The sequence below is a fragment of the Denticeps clupeoides genome, chromosome 17 (genome assembly GCF_900700375.1).
Source record: "Denticeps clupeoides chromosome 17, fDenClu1.1, whole genome shotgun sequence".
Lineage (NCBI taxonomy): Eukaryota > Metazoa > Chordata > Actinopteri > Clupeiformes > Denticipitidae > Denticeps > Denticeps clupeoides.
In genome coordinates, this window is record NC_041723.1 from 6527240 (window position 1) to 6547129 (window position 19890).

At 42.9% G+C, this 19890-nt stretch overlaps 1 protein-coding gene across 1 annotated transcript; it reads left to right on the forward strand.

Annotated features, from left to right (window-relative positions):
• The first annotated feature begins 2086 nt into the window (after nucleotides 1-2086).
• LOC114767141 (uncharacterized) lies at nucleotides 2087-18775 on the forward strand. The gene is made up of 5 exons (XM_028958703.1): nucleotides 2087-2595; nucleotides 7948-8124; nucleotides 12870-13088; nucleotides 17697-17910; nucleotides 18218-18775. The coding sequence occupies exons 1-5, from the start codon at nucleotides 2167-2169 to the stop codon at nucleotides 18394-18396; spliced, it is 1218 nt and encodes a 405-aa protein (XP_028814536.1). The 5' UTR covers nucleotides 2087-2166; the 3' UTR covers nucleotides 18397-18775.
• The last annotated feature ends 1115 nt before the right edge of the window (nucleotides 18776-19890 follow it).

Sequence of the window (19890 nt, forward strand, 5' to 3'; positions counted from 1 at the left end):
GTTATGTGAAGATATTGCACATAGTGAGGTCGTATTGTACATTTTATGATATAGCACAGATATGGATAACAGTTTATTTTTAGTTTAGGGTCTGGATTGCTTTGGGAAAATTGCAATTTTTTTAAGGCGGTTTGTCCTGGTTTTCATTGCTCTGTATCTTTTGCCTGATGGTAAAAGCTGGAAGTGGCAATGACCGAGGTGTAATGAGTCCTGTCAAATGTCTATTGCTTTTTTGCGCCATCGTGAGGTGTCAGGGTGTGTAGGGGGCAGCCAATTGGTTTTTCGATGACCTTGTGGAGCGCCTTCCTTTCTGAAGAGGTGCAGCTGCCTTACCAAACACACAGTCCATACGTAAGTACACTTGCTGTGGAACGGGGGTAAAAGGCGAGGAACGGATTCTTGGGGAGCTGTTTTTCATCCTGAGAATTCTCAGCCTCTGCCGCACCATCTTCAGCAGCTCATTTGTGTTGGAGCTCCAGGTCAGGTCATCCTCCAGCTCAATGCCCAGGAACCTGAACACTGAGACCCTCTTCATAGGAGCCCCGTCGATTTTTCCTCTAGTCAACAACAAGCTCCTTTGTCTTTGTGGTGTTTAGGATCAGGCTGTTGACTCTGCACCACTCTGGCATCCTGCCTGTATGCCAGCTCAACTTCTTTTCTCAAGATGAGTCCAAACGCTGTCGTGGTTGAAGATCTTGTTGCTGGGGTGTCAGGGGTCACAGTCATACATGTACTGCGGCCACCCAGTGCTGTGGCTGAGAGACGTGGAGGTGTGGGGACGCAGCCTGACCCTCTGGGTGCGACCTGACAGAAGTCCAGTATCCTGCAGTTGGATGTCCCAGATCTGCCAGTTCGCACACCAGTCACTGTGGGAGGATAGTATTGAATGCAGTCCAGCGTAGCGCCCCCTGCTGCTCCAGGTAGGTCAGGGCAGCGCGGAGGGCTGTGGACACAGTGTCCTCAGTTGATCTCTTTGCACCCGTTTCTCAAAGCACTTCATGATGACAGGTGTGAGTGCCACTGGGAGGTAGTCATTCAGACTGTTCGTGGTTTTGGCAGTGGAACAATGGTGGTGGACAATGGCCTGTGACAGGGATTGGTTGAAAATCCTTGTGAAAATTCCAGGCAGTTGATCTGCACAGTCTTTCAGCCCTTGTCCAGCCACACCGTTGGGTCCTACAGCCTTCCTCGGGTTCACCTTCCGTAGCTCCCGCCTTACCTCACACTGGACGGGCCAAATCGAGCAAAGAAGATATTCAGCTTCTCCAGCCCAAGTTGTTTGTTATTATCTAGTACTAAATAGTAGTCGTAAAACTAAATTTTAGATGCAAATACAGTACAGGCCAAAAGTTTGGCCACATCTTCTCATTCATTGTGTTTTCTTTATTTTCATGACCATTTATGTTGGTAGATTCTCACTGGAGGCATCAAAACGATGAATGAACACATGTGGAGTTATGTACTTAACAAAAAAAGGTGAAATAACTGAAAACATGTTTTATATTCTAGTTTCTTTGCTCTGATTACTGCTTTGCACACTCTTGGCATTCTCTCGATGAGCTTCAAGAGGTCATCGCCTGAAATGGTTTTCCAACAGTCTTGAAGGAGTTCCCAGAGGTGTTTAGCACTTGTTGGCCCCTTTGCCTTCACTCTGCGGTCCAGCTCACCCCAAACCATCTGGATTGGGTTCAGGTCCGGTGACTGTGGAGGTCAGGTCTCCACTTTTTGTTAAGTACATAACTCCACATGTGTTCATTCATAGTTTTGATGCCTACAGTGAGAATCTACCAACGTAAATGGTGATGAAAATAAACAAAACACATTGAATGAGAAGGTGTGTCCAAACTTTTGGCCTGTACTGTATATTGTTTAGACAGTACATTAAGCTGCTAGTCCAGTTTTCTAAATCCTCTCTAAATTTCTCAATCTTCAAGTTGTTGTTATCTAGTACTAGTATTAAAACTCATTTTCAATGCAAATACATTAAGCCGTAAGCTGCTGGTCCACCTTTGCGGGACAGGCGCTCCCCCCCCCGTCCCATCCCGTCCCGCCTCTGCGCCCCGCGCGTCCACACCAGCCTCTCCAAGACGCGCGCCTGGCGACCCACTGCGGCTCCTCCGGACGTCGCGCGTCAGACACCGGGCTCGTCGGACGCGGGGGCAGGACATGGACGGCGCGGAGCTGGCGTACGACACGGCGCTCAGCACCCTGCTGGCGGTGCTGGTGTACGTGTTGGTGAAAGTCAGCCTGGACGCCATCAGGCAGTGGCGGGCGCGCATCTCGGTCCTGATCGTCGGGTCCGGTCCGGTGGGTCTGACCGCCGCCCTGGTCGCTGTTCGCTCGGGCAAGGTGCTGAAGCTGACGGTGCTGGACGAGCGCTACAGGACCGCGCTGCTCTGCAGACCCCAGCAGATCGCGCTGGACCCGCGCAGCGTGCGCTTCCTGCTGCGGCTCGGCGTGGACTTCGACAACATGGAAGGGTGCTGGCGCGGCGAGCACTTTTTCACCAAGGTCGGGGTGTTTCAGGAGCACCTGCTGAGCATCCTGGAGCAAAAGAGGCAGAAGGTGGAGATCGGAGTGCACCTGGGAACCAAGGTGAGGTCGCGCCATCTCTTTATTACCGAAGGCTGCAGGTCAGGTCACGTGGGACTCTTTCAAGCGACCATATCCCATCACAAGTGACAAGTATTGTCTACTGTCGCTTGCATCGCTGTCATAGTATTTAATATTACATATGGTACTTGTGGCAAAAATTTCGAGGCAAAAACGCAACTTGTTATTTAGAGCATATAGAATTTTCTATTTCTATTAGCTGCAGTGCATTTCTTGGTGCAGGAACTAAACTCGGGTCGCTGCATCCGGCGTAAAACTTTTGCCAGGTCAGACCGGCTGATCCGCTGTGGCGACCCCTAACGGGATCTGCCGAAGCAGAATCTTAATTTATTGGTCAAGACATCCGTCTCCTTCCCTGGATGTCTATGAAGCAACAGAAGAAAAAAAAATAAAAATAAAATAAATAAATATATATATATATATATAAAATGCAAAAAAACCCAAACAAAACAATCAAATATAAAACAGCAGAACATAAACAACAGTTTAGTTATTTGCATAGAACAATAACGCAGTATTGTTGATTCTTAAAATGTAGCTGAAATAAACACAAGCAGTGAATCTACAAGCAAAAGCTGTGACGCCTGCGACGGTTTTCATTGAAAAATGTGCCTTGAGGTGATAATTGGAAACAGTTCCTTCTCTGTGAATGTTTTTCATGAGTTGCAGCAGTTTGTAGACGTCCCCTTACTCACTAGAGCCAGCAAAGACACAAACATAAAAATCCTGGGTGTGCTCTGCTTGAATCTTTTTTAAATGAGAGAGTTGCTGCCAATTTATGTTTATGGTCTAAATACACATGTTAAAACAGTTACAGCTATTGTGCAAAATATTATGAGGGTAAGAGATGGAGGGAATGGTTATAGAATCTAAATCTAAATTGCTTATGTGTAAAGATAAATACAGTTTTTCTTTGTCTAGTCTGATCTTTTTCTTTTCTTTTTTTTTTTTTTTTACACTCCTGCACTCTGTAAACACAAGTAGCCAAATTTGGGTGACATTACTCCCTGAAGTCAAACATCAACATATCTGCACTGCACTATTAATAAGAATGGCTGCACTGGTCTGCTGAGAGTGTTTCCACTCCACACTCAGTTTATGATGGACTTCTATAGAAAAGGGGCAGTGGCGGCCTAGCGGTTAAGGAAGCGGCCCCGTAATCAGAAGGTTGCCAGTTCGGATCCCGACCTGCCGAGGTGCCACTGAGCAAAGCACCGTCCCCACACACTGCTCCCCGGGCGCCAATGGTGATGGTTAAAACATTTTGTTGTGTGCACTTTCACTTTTTTCTAAAAAAGTGAGTTTTTATCTATATCAGTTGGTGAAGGAGAGCAGTCGGCGGAGCCGGGCATCACACTGCCAAGGTGGCACGGATTGGCGCAGCCTGCCACCGTTGTTGTTTCCCTCTTGAGGCAGCCCTGGCCCTGATCTGTTTAACTTCCCCCGTCCTGCCCGAGATCTGTCTGTCTTTGGCGGCCGTAATGAAACACAGCCGCGATCTTTGCTCCGCAGATATGATTTTACAGCCAATATTAGAACGTGTCGTCATCAATTTATTTACGGCCGTGAGGGTCATTTATCTTTTTTTTTGTGTATGTGCAGGGTGGCAACAGCAGATGAAACATTAACCTCAAAGGGACTGAAGTGAAAAGGAATCATATACTGATTTTGTATGTTATTCCCCCGAAGAAGGTGACCGCTTAGTAGGGGTGGTAGTAGCCTAGTGGGTAACACACTCGCCTATGACCCAGAAGACCCGGGTTCGAATCCCACTTACTGCCATTGTGTCCCTGAGCAAGACACTTAACCCTAAGTTGCTCCAGGGAGACTGTCCCTGTAACTGCTGATTGTAAGTCGCTCTGGATAAGGGCGTCTGATAAATGCTGTAAATGTAAAATGTAAATGTAGTAAGCTGACCTTCGTGAAACCAACAAAGTATAAGTGGATCTTGGACTTTCAATAGATGGAGCATCACATGCTGGACTAACACGTTCTCCATGTTGCTTAGCAACTGATTTTTTCTTCTTTTTTTTATTTAAGACAGTACCTTTTCACCTTTGTGGTCTAAAAGCATGTCAGCTTATTGGTCCGTAAAAGTACTCCCTCTCTGTTTCTCACTCGCTCCTTGCTCTGTGCCCGCCGCTCTCCATCTTGGTTGTCACAGGCCCACAATGCCTTGTCCCTGTAACATATTGCGAGGGAGAGATGATGGATGGCACGCACGTCACGGCACAGCAGTGGTTATTCAAAGCGGAGCCGCCAGTGAATCATCATCAAATGTCAATTCCGGCCGATGCTTTCAACCGTTCCCTCGGTCGACCAACCCCAACAAGGCCCGGTGTCCCTGAGGCCACATGAGGAGGTCATGGACCCATTCTGATCCCAGCGCTGCTCTGCTGACCAACTGATCGGTCCAACGCTCTTTCTGGCTTTTTCTCTGTGGCCATAGAAATGTGTTTTTCTTTTACATTCTTCACAGTGAATACAGTGTTAATAGCTAATAATTGCACCATGGTCTTAGCAGTAATTATTATGATGATGTATAAACATTACATATTCTGCTCAAAAAATAAAGGGAACACAAAACTAAGACACCCTAGATCTGAATGAATGAAATATTTTTAAATAGTTCTTTGCATAGTGGAATGTGCTGACAACAAAATCACGCTAAAATTATCGATGGAACTCACATTTATCAACCCATGGAGGTCTGGATTTGGAGTCACGCTCAAATTTGAAGTGGAAAAACACTCAACAGGCTGATCCAACTTTAAAACTAGTCAAAATGACTGCCTGTATGACCACCCTATAATGCCTGGACATGCTCCTGATGAGGTGGTGGATTGTCTCCTGAGAGATCTCCTCCCAGACCTGGACAACTCCTGGACAGTCTGTGGTGCAATGTGGCGTTGGTGGATGGAGTGAGACATGATGTTCCTAATGTGCTCAATTGGATTCAGGTCTGAGGAATGGGCAGGCCATAGCATCAATGCCTTTGTCTTACAGGAACTGCTGACACACTCCAGCCACATGAGGTTTAGCCACCCCACACCATTAATGACCCACTGCCAAACTGGTCCTGCTTGAGGATATTGCAGGCAGCAGAACTTTCTCCATGCCGTCTCCAGACTCTGTTACATCTGTCACATGTGCTCAGTGTGAACCTGCTTTCATCTGTGAAGAGCACAGGGCGCCGGTGGTGAATTTGCCAATCTTGGAGTTCTCTGGCAAATGCCAAACGTGCTGCACGGTGTTGGCCTGTAAGCAGCCACCGTGGACATCGGGCCTCATGGAGGCGGAGGTAGTGGTCCTACTGCTGGGTTGTCGCCCTCCTACGACCTTCACCACGTTTCCTGATGTAATGGCCTGTCTCCTGGTAGCGCCTCCATGCTCTGGACACTACGAGGTGGTAGTAGCCTAGTGGGTAAGACACTCGCCTGTGAACCAGAAGACCCGGGTTCAAATCCCACTTACTACCATTGTGTCCCTGAGCAAGACACTTAACCTTAAGTTGCTCCAGGGAGACTGTCCCTGTAAAATACTGATTGTAAGTCGCTCTGGATAAGGGCGTCTGATAAATACTGTAAATGTAATGTAATGTACGCTGACCAACACAGCAAACCTTCTTGCCACAGGTCACATTGACGTGCCATCCTGGATGAGCTGCACTACCTGAGCCACTTGTGTGGGGTGTAGACTTCATCTCATGCTACCACTAGAGTGAAAGCACCACCAGCATTCAAAAGTGACCAAAACATCATGGGAAGTGGTCTGTGGTCACCACCTGCAGGTCCACGCCTTTATTGGGGACGTCTTGCTAATTGCCTATAATTTCCACCTGTTGTCTATTCCATTTGCACAGCAGCATGTGACATTGATTTTCAATCAGTGTTGCTTCCTAAGTGGACAGATTGATTTCACAGAAGTGTGATTGACTTGGAGTTACATTGTGTTGTGTTCCCTATTTTATTTTATTTTGTGTGTGTGTGTGTGTGTGTGTGTGTGTGTGTGTATATATATATATATATATATGAAACACGAGTGACTTTTTATCCCTGAATACTCTAAAAGCAGTCACATTATTATTATTCTACATGATTTAAACATTAGTAGTTTAACAGAGATGACAATCTTTGTGCTAAAATGATATTCTAGAATGCTACAGAAAGGGCTCAAGTTTTTCTAATCATGAAGACGTTTTTTTTCCATTTATTGTGTGTACAGCCTGTCAGTGTGTACTTTGGCACCCTAAAAAAAAGACAATTGAGACAATTTAATTGGTCTATTCAATTCAGTAAAGGCATGTAAGCTTCCATCATCACTACAAATTCTTTTTTACTTGTTTTGAAATGTTGTCCTGCCTGTACCATGTTTAAACTTCCAACCTGTTTGGAACATGTTAGAAAGCAAAAGGAAATTGAATTGAAAATGATGCTCCAGCGGCCTTGTCACTTTGGACAGGCTTTACAGTCACCACTTCAGCGAAATGGCCACACACGCACCGTATGACGGCATTGGTTAAAGATTGACTGAAGCGCACACACCGGTGTGCTGTGTTTATTCACGTCACCCGTCGGGATGCACTTCTGTGTTCCGCTATCTGTGTCTCGGCCGCAAATATTGTCCCCGTGTATCTGGTGTCACGTTAATCTCATATCCTGCAGGGCCGGATGCTCATGGCTGTCTATGTAAACCACCGCTCATTAAACAACATGTCCATATTTGTCCGTGCACACACACACACACACACACACACACACACACAGACAAGAAGCCTTTAAGGGCTGCTACATTCATTATATTCATTATATACCTAAAGGTATCAGTCTATGGCGACTCTTATGTCATGTGGCGCTGAAGAGCTGTTTAGGTCTGATGGGCCTGGGCGATGAACAGCCATCTTACCCCCCCGTCCTGTTGTAAATGTAACACATCCACGCCGGACAAAATGACAAATGTGAGTCAGGCTGGCTCTGGAAGGGTTATGGCAATTTTAAAGAGCGTCTCATGCACCGAAGGCACATTTTGACCTTTCACGGGAGCTGCTCTTGAGTGTTTGCTTGGCGTGATTTATGAGTGGCTGTTCTGTGCTCCCCGGATGGTCGGTGATGCGGACACGTTCAAACTCGGCTTCGGCCTGCTGCTTTCAAATGCTCTGGACGGTAACGCCGGGGTGAAAAAAACAAAAGATGTGAAAGCCTTCAGACAGCAGAGAGCATGCCCTCTTCTTTTTATCAGCATCCAAGGAGTTAAAGGCAGGAATGAGTCTCTCACCTCTTTTGGCGTCCAGCTCATCTGTCATTTTTTTTTTCCTCTTTTCACTCCTTTCTCCAGTTCTCAGAAGAGTACCTGCGCAGGATCCCTGGTGGGGCGTGGCCGAAGGTGATTATCATCGCCGACGGCTCTTGCGGGGATTCCTGCTCGGTGCTGGGCATCAGTTCCGACTACATTGTGGAGTCCTGCCACGCCTACGGGGCCAACGCCACTATAGAGAGGCTGGACCAGAGACAGGTTGTGCCTTCATATTTCACATCTCACACAAATCTGATATAAATGAAAGGTAAACTATTGTGGCAGTTAGCGCCATGGCTTCTCACCTCCAATCATTTGGATGCATAATCATTTTATGAATTTATTGTACCCTTCGAGTAGTTATATGCACTGAATGCAATTTATCGTCATATTCACAACAGGTCTACATTTACATTTACATTTACAGCATTTATCAGACGCCCTTATCCAGAGCGACTTACAATCAGTAGTTACAGGGACAGTGACCCCCTGGAGCAACTCAGGGTTAAGTGTCTTGCTCAGGGACACAATGGTAGTAATTGGGATTTGAACCTGAGTCTCCTGGTTCACAGGCGAGTGTCTTACCCACTAGGCTACAACCACCCATGTGACTGCCGAGGTCTAGTACACTTTTAGTTGTTAAATGGCTAAACATTCTTCTTACTGTCCCAATGAATCAATGCATTGGCAATTGGCAAAAAAATACGAGCTATAAAAATACATGATACTCTCAACAGGGCTGTGACTGTAACTGTACTGAAACAATGGAGCTGAAATATGAGGATGGCTGTTGCCACGTCAGGCCGTGCTTTGAAGCCGGGCTCTGATGACGCTCCCTGCGTCAGCGCCATGCGGGTGACCCGGCCGTCTCCAGGATGCTTGTTTCATTTGCGCTCCATCAATGCTGAATATTGATGCGGTATAAACACAGGCGTTGTCACAGGCCACCCCTGGCACTCGGTCATGAGAAACACAGGAGACTCCTGCAATGACTCAGTGACGCAGGCGTGAAAAAGGGGTGAGGAAATGAATGAGTAATGAGTGATAATGGAGCACCTCAGCGAGCAGAATAAATGCAGATGACGCGGTTGCCCTGCGCACAAAACAATTCAGCTGCCTCCTGCATCCTGGCCTTCGTGCATTTGATTACTGCTCTTAACCTTGATAATTATAGCGGTTCTGGTGACTCATGATGTAAATGCATTGAAGAAAGTAAGAAAGATCATTCCACCATTCACACATGTATTAAAACACAATTGTGCATTCAGGAAATTATGCAAAAGTGGAAAACATGAGAATATGGCCATGCAGATGACCTGGTCTTGTCACGGTGGCTGGACATGTTGAGGAAGGAGGACTCGTATGTACAAGACAGGACATTTAGTGAAAATGGGAAAACATCACCAAGCAACAACCCAATGGTGAACAGACACAAACAGGTTAAAACAATCATGAATCATAATAACACAGGACAAACATGAAACTCCGATCCGAACCCTGGATATGGAGTAACTCCACTCCTTCCTGACAGGTCTGGGTGTAACTGGAGAAATCATACAGATGTCTGGGCTTGCTTGACCACTGACGCAGGGAACAGTTGTAGGCTTCATATTGCCAGGTGGTAATATTTACAGAGCCAGGCTCATTAAAAAAAATCAAGGGGTGAGGACCGTGTGGGCGTAAGTGTCATTTTGGGGCACCATTGAGATACACATGTCAAATGAAAGCTATCAATCAGCTCTTTCTGATGACAAAAGGATATAAAGAAATGATGAAGATTCACTTCATGAGGTTACTTGATATTAATACGAGCTCCCCTAGCCTGTCTATGCTCTTGCAGTGGCTAGAAAGGGTGATATGTGTAAAGAGTACTTTGGCCATTCTGGAAATGCGCCAGCACGACTTCCTGTTTGCACCAAACGTTCGTTGGTGAACGGTGTTGATGTCATTTCCAGGAACGCCTGTGCACTTCTATAGGCTGATCTCCTCATGCTCTCCACCAGTGCATCCTGGGGAAATCTCATTGTGTGACTGCCAACGGTGACTGTAATTCTGCACCAAGGCTGAATTTCAGAACGAGACTTCAGATACAGTGTTAGGGGACCACTAAGACAGATAAAAAAATAAAAAAATTAACGTCAGGGGACCTTTATTAATTTTATTTATTAAACGAAAACCAAAGGACTTAATATTAAACACAGAGAAGCAGTTGGTGTCAAAAATTGTTCACTGTGTATACTGTCATTGTATGACTTTTAAAAAGAATTATTTAGCATTTTATTACATCAAATAAGTATTTGATGCAATAAAAAAATTGAAAATAGAAATAGAAAAAACAGGCCAGGTTTGCACACACTTCAGCAGGGGATTTGGCCAAGTTCTCCATACAGATCTTCTCCAAATCATTCAGGTTTCAGGGCTCTCACTGAGGGTAACACTGAGTTTCAGTTCCCTCCATAAAGACTGGCCAGGCCACTCCAGGAGTCACTCCTTAGTGACGGTGTGTTTCAGGTTGTTGGCCAAAATCTGTCGATACCATTCGGTGCAGTGGTCCTGTCATCTGGGCAAAAAAGCACCCTCCAGATGTTTCCACCCCATGCTTCACAGTTGGGGATGGTTTTCTTGGGATTGTACCCATCGGTGAGTGCAGTTCATACCAAATAGTTCTGTTTTAGTCTCATCTGACCACATGAGCTTGTCCCGTGCCTCCTCTGGAATGTCCAGACTTCAGACGGCCATGATCATGTGCTGACTTGAGCCTCCAGCTCTCTTCAGGTCATTCACCAGGTTCTGTGTATACACACCCACACACACCCTCTCCTGTAACATTGCAAAATGTTTCTTACGTCTTTGCTCATGAAAACACTGAAACTTTTCATTATTCTGTAAACATTAGTATTCAATGGCAGAAAATATGTACAAATAGAGGAAAATGGAAAGACTTTTTTATTTTTGAGCTGGAGGTGATATATGGTTTTCCTCCTGGCTGGGTCACACTGAAGTTCACTGATGTTATTGAATTGTCTCTGAAGACGCTCTCTCTGTTTCTGCGCCTCACAGCCTGAACTCCAGGAAGTCTCCTTCGTCCAATCCAATTTGTCTGCTTCCTTTCATTTGATGACATATTTGATCATCTTCAGCTTGAAAGGAGCAGGTGGCACAGTGGCAGGCTGTCTGATATTGCTTGGGAAAACGAATTCATGGGCTTTTGGATGAGCTGCACGGTGAAACAAAAGGTAGAACCTTGCTGGGATTGATAAAGCATGGCAGGGATGTGAATTATGTGCCACACTTCATTCTCTTTGGAACAGCCACATTATCTTTGGGGTAAAGTGTTTGTGCACCTTCTGCACGGAGGTGAGCTTGTGCACTGATTTCATTAGCCATTATATAATAGACATATAACTGAGCCGATTGGCTTTACAACCCAGGCCTATAGTTTCTCTTCTTCTCTTTTCTTTAATGAAGAGCAGAGCAGGGCACTTACTGCATAAATAGAAGTGAGCAGGTGTATAAACAGCTAATGAACCGAGGGTCCATAGTCAGGCATGAAGCGGATTACCTGAAGAGGGAGAAGGAAACGGGCGCTGGCAGCCTGGGTTTCCTTAGAATCACATTAATCCAGATAAGCCACGGGGAAGGACGTGAAAGTAAGGTCTTGAATTACAGTTGTAGATGAAGTGTGGTCGCTCAGATTATGCAGGGTGGGCCATTTATATGGATACACCTTAATAAAATGGGAATGGTTGATGACATTGAACACATTTTATAAGTGGTCAGAAACTTGTAAATAACTAATAAAAGAATAAAGTTATGTTAAAATCAAGCACACCATTGTTTTTCTTGCCAATAATTTAATGTGTCACATGACCCTCTTCCTATTGGAAAAACAAAAGTTGGATCCAATGGCCGACTTCAAAATGGCCACTATGGTCACCACCCATCTTGAAAAGTTTGCACCCTCACATATACTAATGTGCCACAAACAGGACGTTAATATTACCATTTTATTAAGGTGTATCCATATAAATGGTCCACCCTGTACTGTGCTTTGTGTGTTTAAAAGTGGTACATCAATGCTACACAAACCAATGAGTTCATAATGCTGAAATTCTTTAATTAGAAATGCGACGTCTCCATGTTGCAATCCATATTCATGGGTAGAAATTCTCTTAAATACATACAGTCATGGCAAAAAGGTTTGAGAATGACACAAATACTGGTTTTCACAAAGTTTGCTGCTTCGGTGTTTTTAGATCTTTTTCACCAGTTCAAACCGCACTGATTACCATTGTGTCCCTGAGTAGGACACTCAACCCTGAGTTGCTCCAGGGGGACTGTCCCTGTAACTACTAATTGTACTTCGCTCTGGGTAACAGGTGTCATCTTCTGGTGGAGGTTTTTGCTTCTCTTTACCCATTCATATAGGTATAAATTAGCTGCATAAGTATCCATGCCATTCTCCTTCAGTGCCAGTTTCCTGCTAATTTCCTTTTTAAATGAGCTTCGTCCCAGCTAATTCACTAATTATGCAGATGGAGGAAAATGTAAGCAACTGGCTAATTAAGTTAAGATGGGTGGAAGCGCTCATGTTTGAGGTTCATCACTCCTGGGTGTCTGTGACTGAGCTCCACTAAGTTTACTGGGTGCATACTAATAAAAAAATTATTCGATATGCAACAAATTCTTAATGCTGGTTAAGGAGCTTCCTGTGTGGCAGTGGACAAACTGCTGAGAACAATTTGCTAAAACCTCAAATATTATAAAAAAAGTGAAATCGTGTCTCGTGACAAGATTAGTTTCAGTCCTTTCTTACTGAATTATCCTTATTCAAAAATCACTTTTTTAAAATAATTTTTTTAGTTAAAATTCATTTAAATTTTCGGGCTGAGAGTGATTAGAGCTCAGAATGTTAGACAGAACTCAGGTTTTTCACTTCTACTTTTTTCTCTTTCTTAATGTAGGTCCCCACTCCAGAAATTAAAGCGCATAATCTGTATTTTGATCTGTCGGCCTACGGCGTGGATGCCCTGAAGGAGCCCCGCAACCCCACCCAGCCCACGGCCAAACCTGGGTTCCACCTGAAGATCTACGGGACGTTCCGGAACCGCTACATGGCTTTGGCCTGTACAGCTGCCGACACCAAGATGGTGCGCTTCCTCCGCCACACGGCAAACTCCTCAGTATGTAAACCGTCGTAATTTTAGTCATGCGTGTTAAAGTGGAGCCTTGGCTGTTGCCAAGTGATTCTAGGACCACACAATGTGCTTAGATACCAAGATTGCTGACTGAAATATCATTTCCGTTGATAAGAATGTTAAGAAATGAAAGTGATGCTGGGCTGTTAAAACTTTGGACATCCTGGGCTGTGGGTGCATTGTGGGTTAAATGGTGCCATATTCTGTGTTGCTGCAGAGCTGTGGCCCAAAAAAGGCTGTGAAGCAGTCCCCACAATCACATGGCTAGCCCACCCAACAACAAGAGAGCGAGAAAATTTGGGTTGTTAAGATCTGTGCATATAAACAGTGGTGGACGAAGTACATAAACCATGTACTTTAGTAAAAGTAAAGTTAGCCGGGGTATAATTTTATTCCACTTAAAGAAAATTTCTATTTAAATTTCTACTTGAGTAAAAGTACAAAGGTATTTGCCTTCAAATGTAATTAAGTACCAAAAGTAAAGTACTGTGGCTCTTATGTCTAATTTTAATTTACTGGTTAAATCAAATCATTTTAGGTCAGTTTTTGACATCAATTTCTCGGCCACTGACAACTGTTAAAATGATCATAAATATACTTTTATGACCATTATCAGACACCCTAATCCATAACAACTAACAATCAGTAGTGACGGGGACAGTGGAGACACTCAGGGTTAAGTGTCTTGCTCAGGGACTGTGGCTTCAGACCACCATAATACTTTTGCCACAGACTAAGTCTTTGGAAGCTGAATCTGTGAAAATTGTAGGATTGAATGCAAGTACTGAATGTGAGTTACTGAATGCTTACCGATACGGACTAATAGACATTTTTAATGGAGTAATAGACATTTTCATCTACTACTGTATTCACTATATAAATTGGTGACAATTTTAAAATACAGGTATTTATTCATTTATTTGTGGCCTCAATACTGACCCCTGTTGGTAAGGAGTACACACTACTTAAGCATATTAGATCCGTGTAAGTGAAGTGATTGTCATTGTGATACTCTACAGCACAACGAAATGTGTCCTCTGTTTTTAACCGTGACAGGCGCCCAGGGAGCAGTATGTGGGGACGGTGCTTTGCTCAGTGGCACCTCGGGATTTGAACCGGCAACCTTCTGATTACGGGGTCGCTTCTGCCACCAATGCCCCATTCTACCACTGCCCTGTTATCAGCAAAGTTAACAACACAACTATGTACAGATACTTAATTCATGTGCTATTGACGTAGATTTTCTGAGTGGAAATTGTGCGTGTACGATCATTTTTCTCAAAATACGATCATTTTAAGATGCTGGTACCATAATTTAACATTTAGGATCTGACAACACTGAAAACATACCATATTATAAAATACAGTGAAATGACTAACACAGCCATCAAATTGAAATGGATTAAAACTTTAGCCTGCTACTGCCATTATGGGTAGCGACGTTTTCCCAAACTGCAAACTTCCAGAAATTTCCATCAATTAAATACCTCTACCTGTTTCCTTAGATTAGATTGTGAATTCTTGTAAGACAAAATCATATGGGGTTGAGGCAGGCACAAAAACATTTGAAAATGTAAGTGTCCTTCTTGTTCTGGCAAACTGGATTATTGCATATCAATAGCTGTAATTCGATTGGTGCATTTTCCATCGTATCCTTTTGAGGCATAGTGGGAGACACGTAATGCGTGCGTATCTTAGTTTTGATCTAATGGCTATGCCATTAAAAAGTAGTGGAGTAAAAAATAATTTTGTTAACATTGAAATGTACCAGAGTAAAAGTAAAAAGTCTCCACAAATGGAAATACAGATACACAAAAATAACTACTTAGGTACAGTAACAAATTACTGCATATAAGTTTGTATATAATTTATTAAAATAATCATTTAAAAAAAAAAATTTAATCTGTTTTTTTTCTTCTGTTGTTTCAGTGAGGTGACTATCTTGCCTTAGAAACAGATGGATAAAAGATCATTATATGGTCACAATGACATGTGACCATACATCCAGTATCTTGGCCGTTAATGATTGTGAACATCCTTTTGGGTCAGATTCCCTTTCATGGATTAAGCCTAGTCCTTCACTAAAAGAGAACTTCAATTCAGTTCCCCATCCAAAAATGCACTTGCACTTTAATCTGCTTTAATGACTCGTAGAAACAGAGGAGGGTTAAAAACAGAGGGGGATAAGGAGTGGCGTATAGCAGGACAGGAGGCGGAGGGGAATGAGATAGAGACTTAAAGCTGAGAGGCCAGATGTGACACACTGAGCAACAAAGCTTGTCACGGCAAGAGACACATGCTGTTACCTGGTTACAGCGTGAGTGTCCATGGGATCTGGTGGTGAGCGGCATTACCGAAAATGCCACGGGAACGGGCTTCTGGCCGGGGTGGGAGGGGGGGTGAGGAAGGTAGGGTGTTAAGGAGGCTGTCAGAGAAGGTGGTGATGTGCGTCATAAGACCGATTTGGTCTTTTTCTTTCCTGTGAGGTGCAAACACATTTATTGATTCACGCTTTGCAGAAATGGCAGTTTACCCCAGTCTGTTGTTGGTCTTGTGATAATAGGGTTGCTACTCTGTCATGTATTTCTGTGTAATAACGTTTTAATAATTCCAGTCCATGGGGCATGCTCTTGTGTGTGTTCTCAAATTTAAAATGTACTAGTTTGGCAATCAAATTTGTTGGACATTTGGTTTGGTGAAATAAGTACAAGCGTACAAAATAAAGTGTCTTCTGCTCAGTGCTGCCTGATTGGGTGGATTTGAATTTGATATTTTGGGTAAAGTTGTTTGTGTAGAGTTTGTATTGAGGAACCTAGTTAATGCCAGTTAAATAGTTTTTCAGATAGTTTCTGCATTTTGTTTCTGCTAATTTTTAAAAATTAGAAAGTAGGGCATGTGAGTGCTTTTGATCATTGCCATTGACTACTAGCACTTTGGACATATAAAGTTTATATTTACATTTACAGCATTTTGCAGACGCCCTTATCCAGAGCGACTTACAATCATTAGTAAGTCTCTTGTGGTGTAGTTCAGTTAAGACAATGTCTACATTCACTGGGCATCTGGAGAGAAAGCGCTATGAAAGGTAATATAACTAAATCCCTTATCAGGGCTCTTAGTTGGTAAACTCAATATTCTATAGAAATCGAACGAGAATTGCTGGTGTCTTCCTCTTGTAAGTCGCTTTGGATAAAAGCGTCTGCTAAATAAAGTAAAGTAAAGTAAAGTAAAGTAAAGTAAAGTAAAGTAAAGTAAAGTAAAGTAAAGTAAAGTAAAGTAAAGTAAAGTAAAGTAAACTAAATGCAAGATTGTTGTCTTGCTCTGCATTTCTTCTCATTAAACTATGAGGAAAAACATCTAAATCTGACAAGGAATGTCATGTATGCACGCATAGTACAGAGATAATTTATTTTTGGCAAGCAGCTAGATTACCATTATGGAGCCCCTGAAGTACCATGAAATGCAAAAAATTATTATTATTATACGCACAGGATACCACATGAGTACAACGGTCTGTGGGTTTAGGTTTAGGACAGTTATGTAATATTTCTAAAGATTCTATCAAATATCCGCAATAACTCTTGGGTCACTGCTTGTTTTGGAGGAATTCATACAAATTGTTTTTGATGAGAAGCTGTCGATACACCTATTAAAACACACAGCAAAAATGTTTTAACTTGTCATATGAATCAGTGTGCTAAATATAATTAGGTTCCTTTGAGTAGTCTCCGTTTACACCTGTATGTTGACCCCTCAGAATCCAACTCGGCTAATGTTATTCTAACTTCTTTTTTTGCTTTAAGACCATTTTCTCTGGACTGTGAGCATCCATCTATAACCATGCATTTTCCCAGGACCTTGTAATGTTTCCTTGATGAAGTCAATAACCCGACGACCTCAGTTTATGTAGTCCTTCTATCGGCTGATCCCGTGTCTGTGCAAGAGCAGTAATAATTTCATTGTAGGACATTCCTAAATGAAAATAAAACTGAGTCCTGTATTAGCTGAGTCCTCTCCATCATGAGGTGTGGATCTCACGTTTTTAGAGATGTAAATGAATTTAGAGTGAATTATTTTAAACAACTTTTCCAGTTCACGGTACTTCAGGGGCTCTGTTTACTACACTTTGTTATGTCCATTGATTAGTGAACCAGCACTGACTTATTAATGTTAATTTGACAAATTCACTAGAAGAAAATGTATTTAAGAATGTTGGGAGTCAAATGTCTGTTGTCTTTAATTCAAAGCAAAGGATCATTACACAGCCATATTCACAGTTTACCTGGGGCCTCTGTTCCTAGTATAAGAGACCTAATGTGAACAACTTTCTGGTACCCCTCCCCCATCGCGTTCCCTTGACGAGGTCTGATAAAATGGTTTTAGGAGATGAATTCTGAGAATATTACTTTGTACTTGGGTTTGAACCTGTGATTTTTGTGGTTCATAGGCGAGTGTTTTACGCACTAGGCTACTACCACACTAAACATAATTTTAAAAGCGGCATGTGGGTAGTTATTGTTTAATTCCTCCTCCTCAACAGTTTGTGCTGAGTATCGACTAGTTTCTTTCTAACGTGTGCACCTCCTGTGGTAGATCATGAAGAACATATTCCACCAGTCTTTCAACGCTTACAAGACAGACATCGAGCCCCGGCTGAACGACCTCACCCTGCACCACATGCAGTGCAGCCGCAAGCTCTTCGAGATCATGCTGTCACACCGGCGTGTCAGCGCTGCCTACATCGAAGGTGACAATGTGGCTGTCACTGTGGAGGGAGAGGCTGCCCGCGTGCTCAACTTCGACACGGGTGAGTCCGCTCCATGGCGAATGATGGGGCAAAGAGACATTTTTTTTATTGTCTTAAAGGTCCCCTATTATTATTATTATTATTATTATTATTATTATTATTATTATTGCTTTTATATTGGTCTTAGTCCCCTAATACTGTATTTGAAGTCTATTCCCAAACTTCAGCCGTGGTGCAGACCTGTCTAGGGGAACTCGAATTCATCTCATAAAGTGATATTTTCATAATAGGGGACCTTTAACACATATGAATTCTTGAACATGATTGAGTTAATGCCACATTCATGCAATTCTTTCCCTTTTCACAGGCTGCGGTGTTAACCTGGGCATGAGGGGGCTGGAGTCCTTGGGGACATTTATATACAAAACTGCCACTGCGCTGGATCAGAACGATGTGTTTGAAGCGCTCTCAGCCAAGATCCAGCACTCCAAACAGGTGGCAGAGACCTTCAGGCAAACAGGACTGGCCTCAACCCTGTTTGAATGAATCCTGTGCATTTGTGTGTGTGTGTGTGTGTGTGTGAGAGAGAGAGAGATAAAGCAAAAAAAAGGTGAAATGAAGAGTGAATTGCACCATAGTGGAATTTTGTATGGCTGGGTCAGCCTACGTGACATTGCAGAGCAAAGTTGCATACTGTAATTGTCTTGAATTCATAAAAAATAATCTTCTGCTTCGGTATAGTAATTAGTTGTATATGTATTGAAATTGAAAGTATCAACTTGTGTAAATTACAAACTGGCCCAGTGTAAATACTTAAATTGAGCCTATATTCTGATTGGACCAACTACCACTGATTTATTTAAATCTACTGTAAAGTTTTGAATCACATGTTGGTGTTTTACTGTAAGTGAGTCCCAATAAAGTGCCTGGTAAATTTAGTAGCTGTTTTTATTTACATTTACAGCATTTATCAGACGCCCTTATCCAGAGCAACTTACAATCAGTAGTTACAGGGACAGTCCCCCTAGAGACACTTAGGGTTGTTGTGCAGTGTCAAATAAAAACTTCATCAAATTTTTTAGGCAACAGAAAACATGGAGTTTTATTTTACAACAACTTTAATTTAGACTTTATTACTTTATGATAATCGAACTGACATGATGTTGTGCCGCCATCTAGTGGCTTCACCTCTGAACTGCCTCAGAGAAAATTCCTGCTGATCTCCCCACCCTGCATGTAACTTCAACACTTCTCCAGATAATTGTCTTCTCACATGTTCTTACATATTTTCTTTTTCTGACAAGGCCACATGCTACAATACATTTATGTAGACAATAGAGGCGCAGCACACCTGTGTATTGTAGGTTAATGTTAACATTATAAGGGAAGTGAAAGCGATCGTTTTGTCATTGTGATGCACACAGCACAGCTCAGCACTGTGAAATGTGTTAAATCTGCATTTAACCCATCACCCTTTTGTGAGCAGTGGGCAGCCATGGAAGGCCCCCGGGGAGCAGAGTGTGGGGACAGTGCCTTGATCAAAGGTACCTCAAGGGAACCTTCTGGTTACGAGTCTGCTTCATTAACTGCTGGGCCACCGCTGCCCCACTATTTACTGAAACGAGGGAGGAAGAGGATGAGGCGAGAAGCAAAATGCAAGCAACAAATAAAAGGAAATGAAACAGAAACGAAACAAAACTTTGCCCAAAAAACATGAACTAAAGAGCTCATGGAATTACGACCTATATGGCAGAGTGTGAGACATGTGAACAGGTGCAGTGTATCAGGTGGGCGGAGTAAGTGATGCGCTACTGCTAGAAGATAATAGTAGTGGTTAATACTGAACGGTGAGCCTATATATTTAAAAAAAAAGATAATTAAATATATTATAAATAATTATTTATTATCCATACCAAATTCCAGTTATGTCTTTATCCAGTATGGTTGCACAGATAGTGATCAATTAGAATTTTTTAAAAAGCTTTGTTTTTGTAATTATATAAGAATAATTGACAAGTTGACAAACTTTCAGAAACAGAA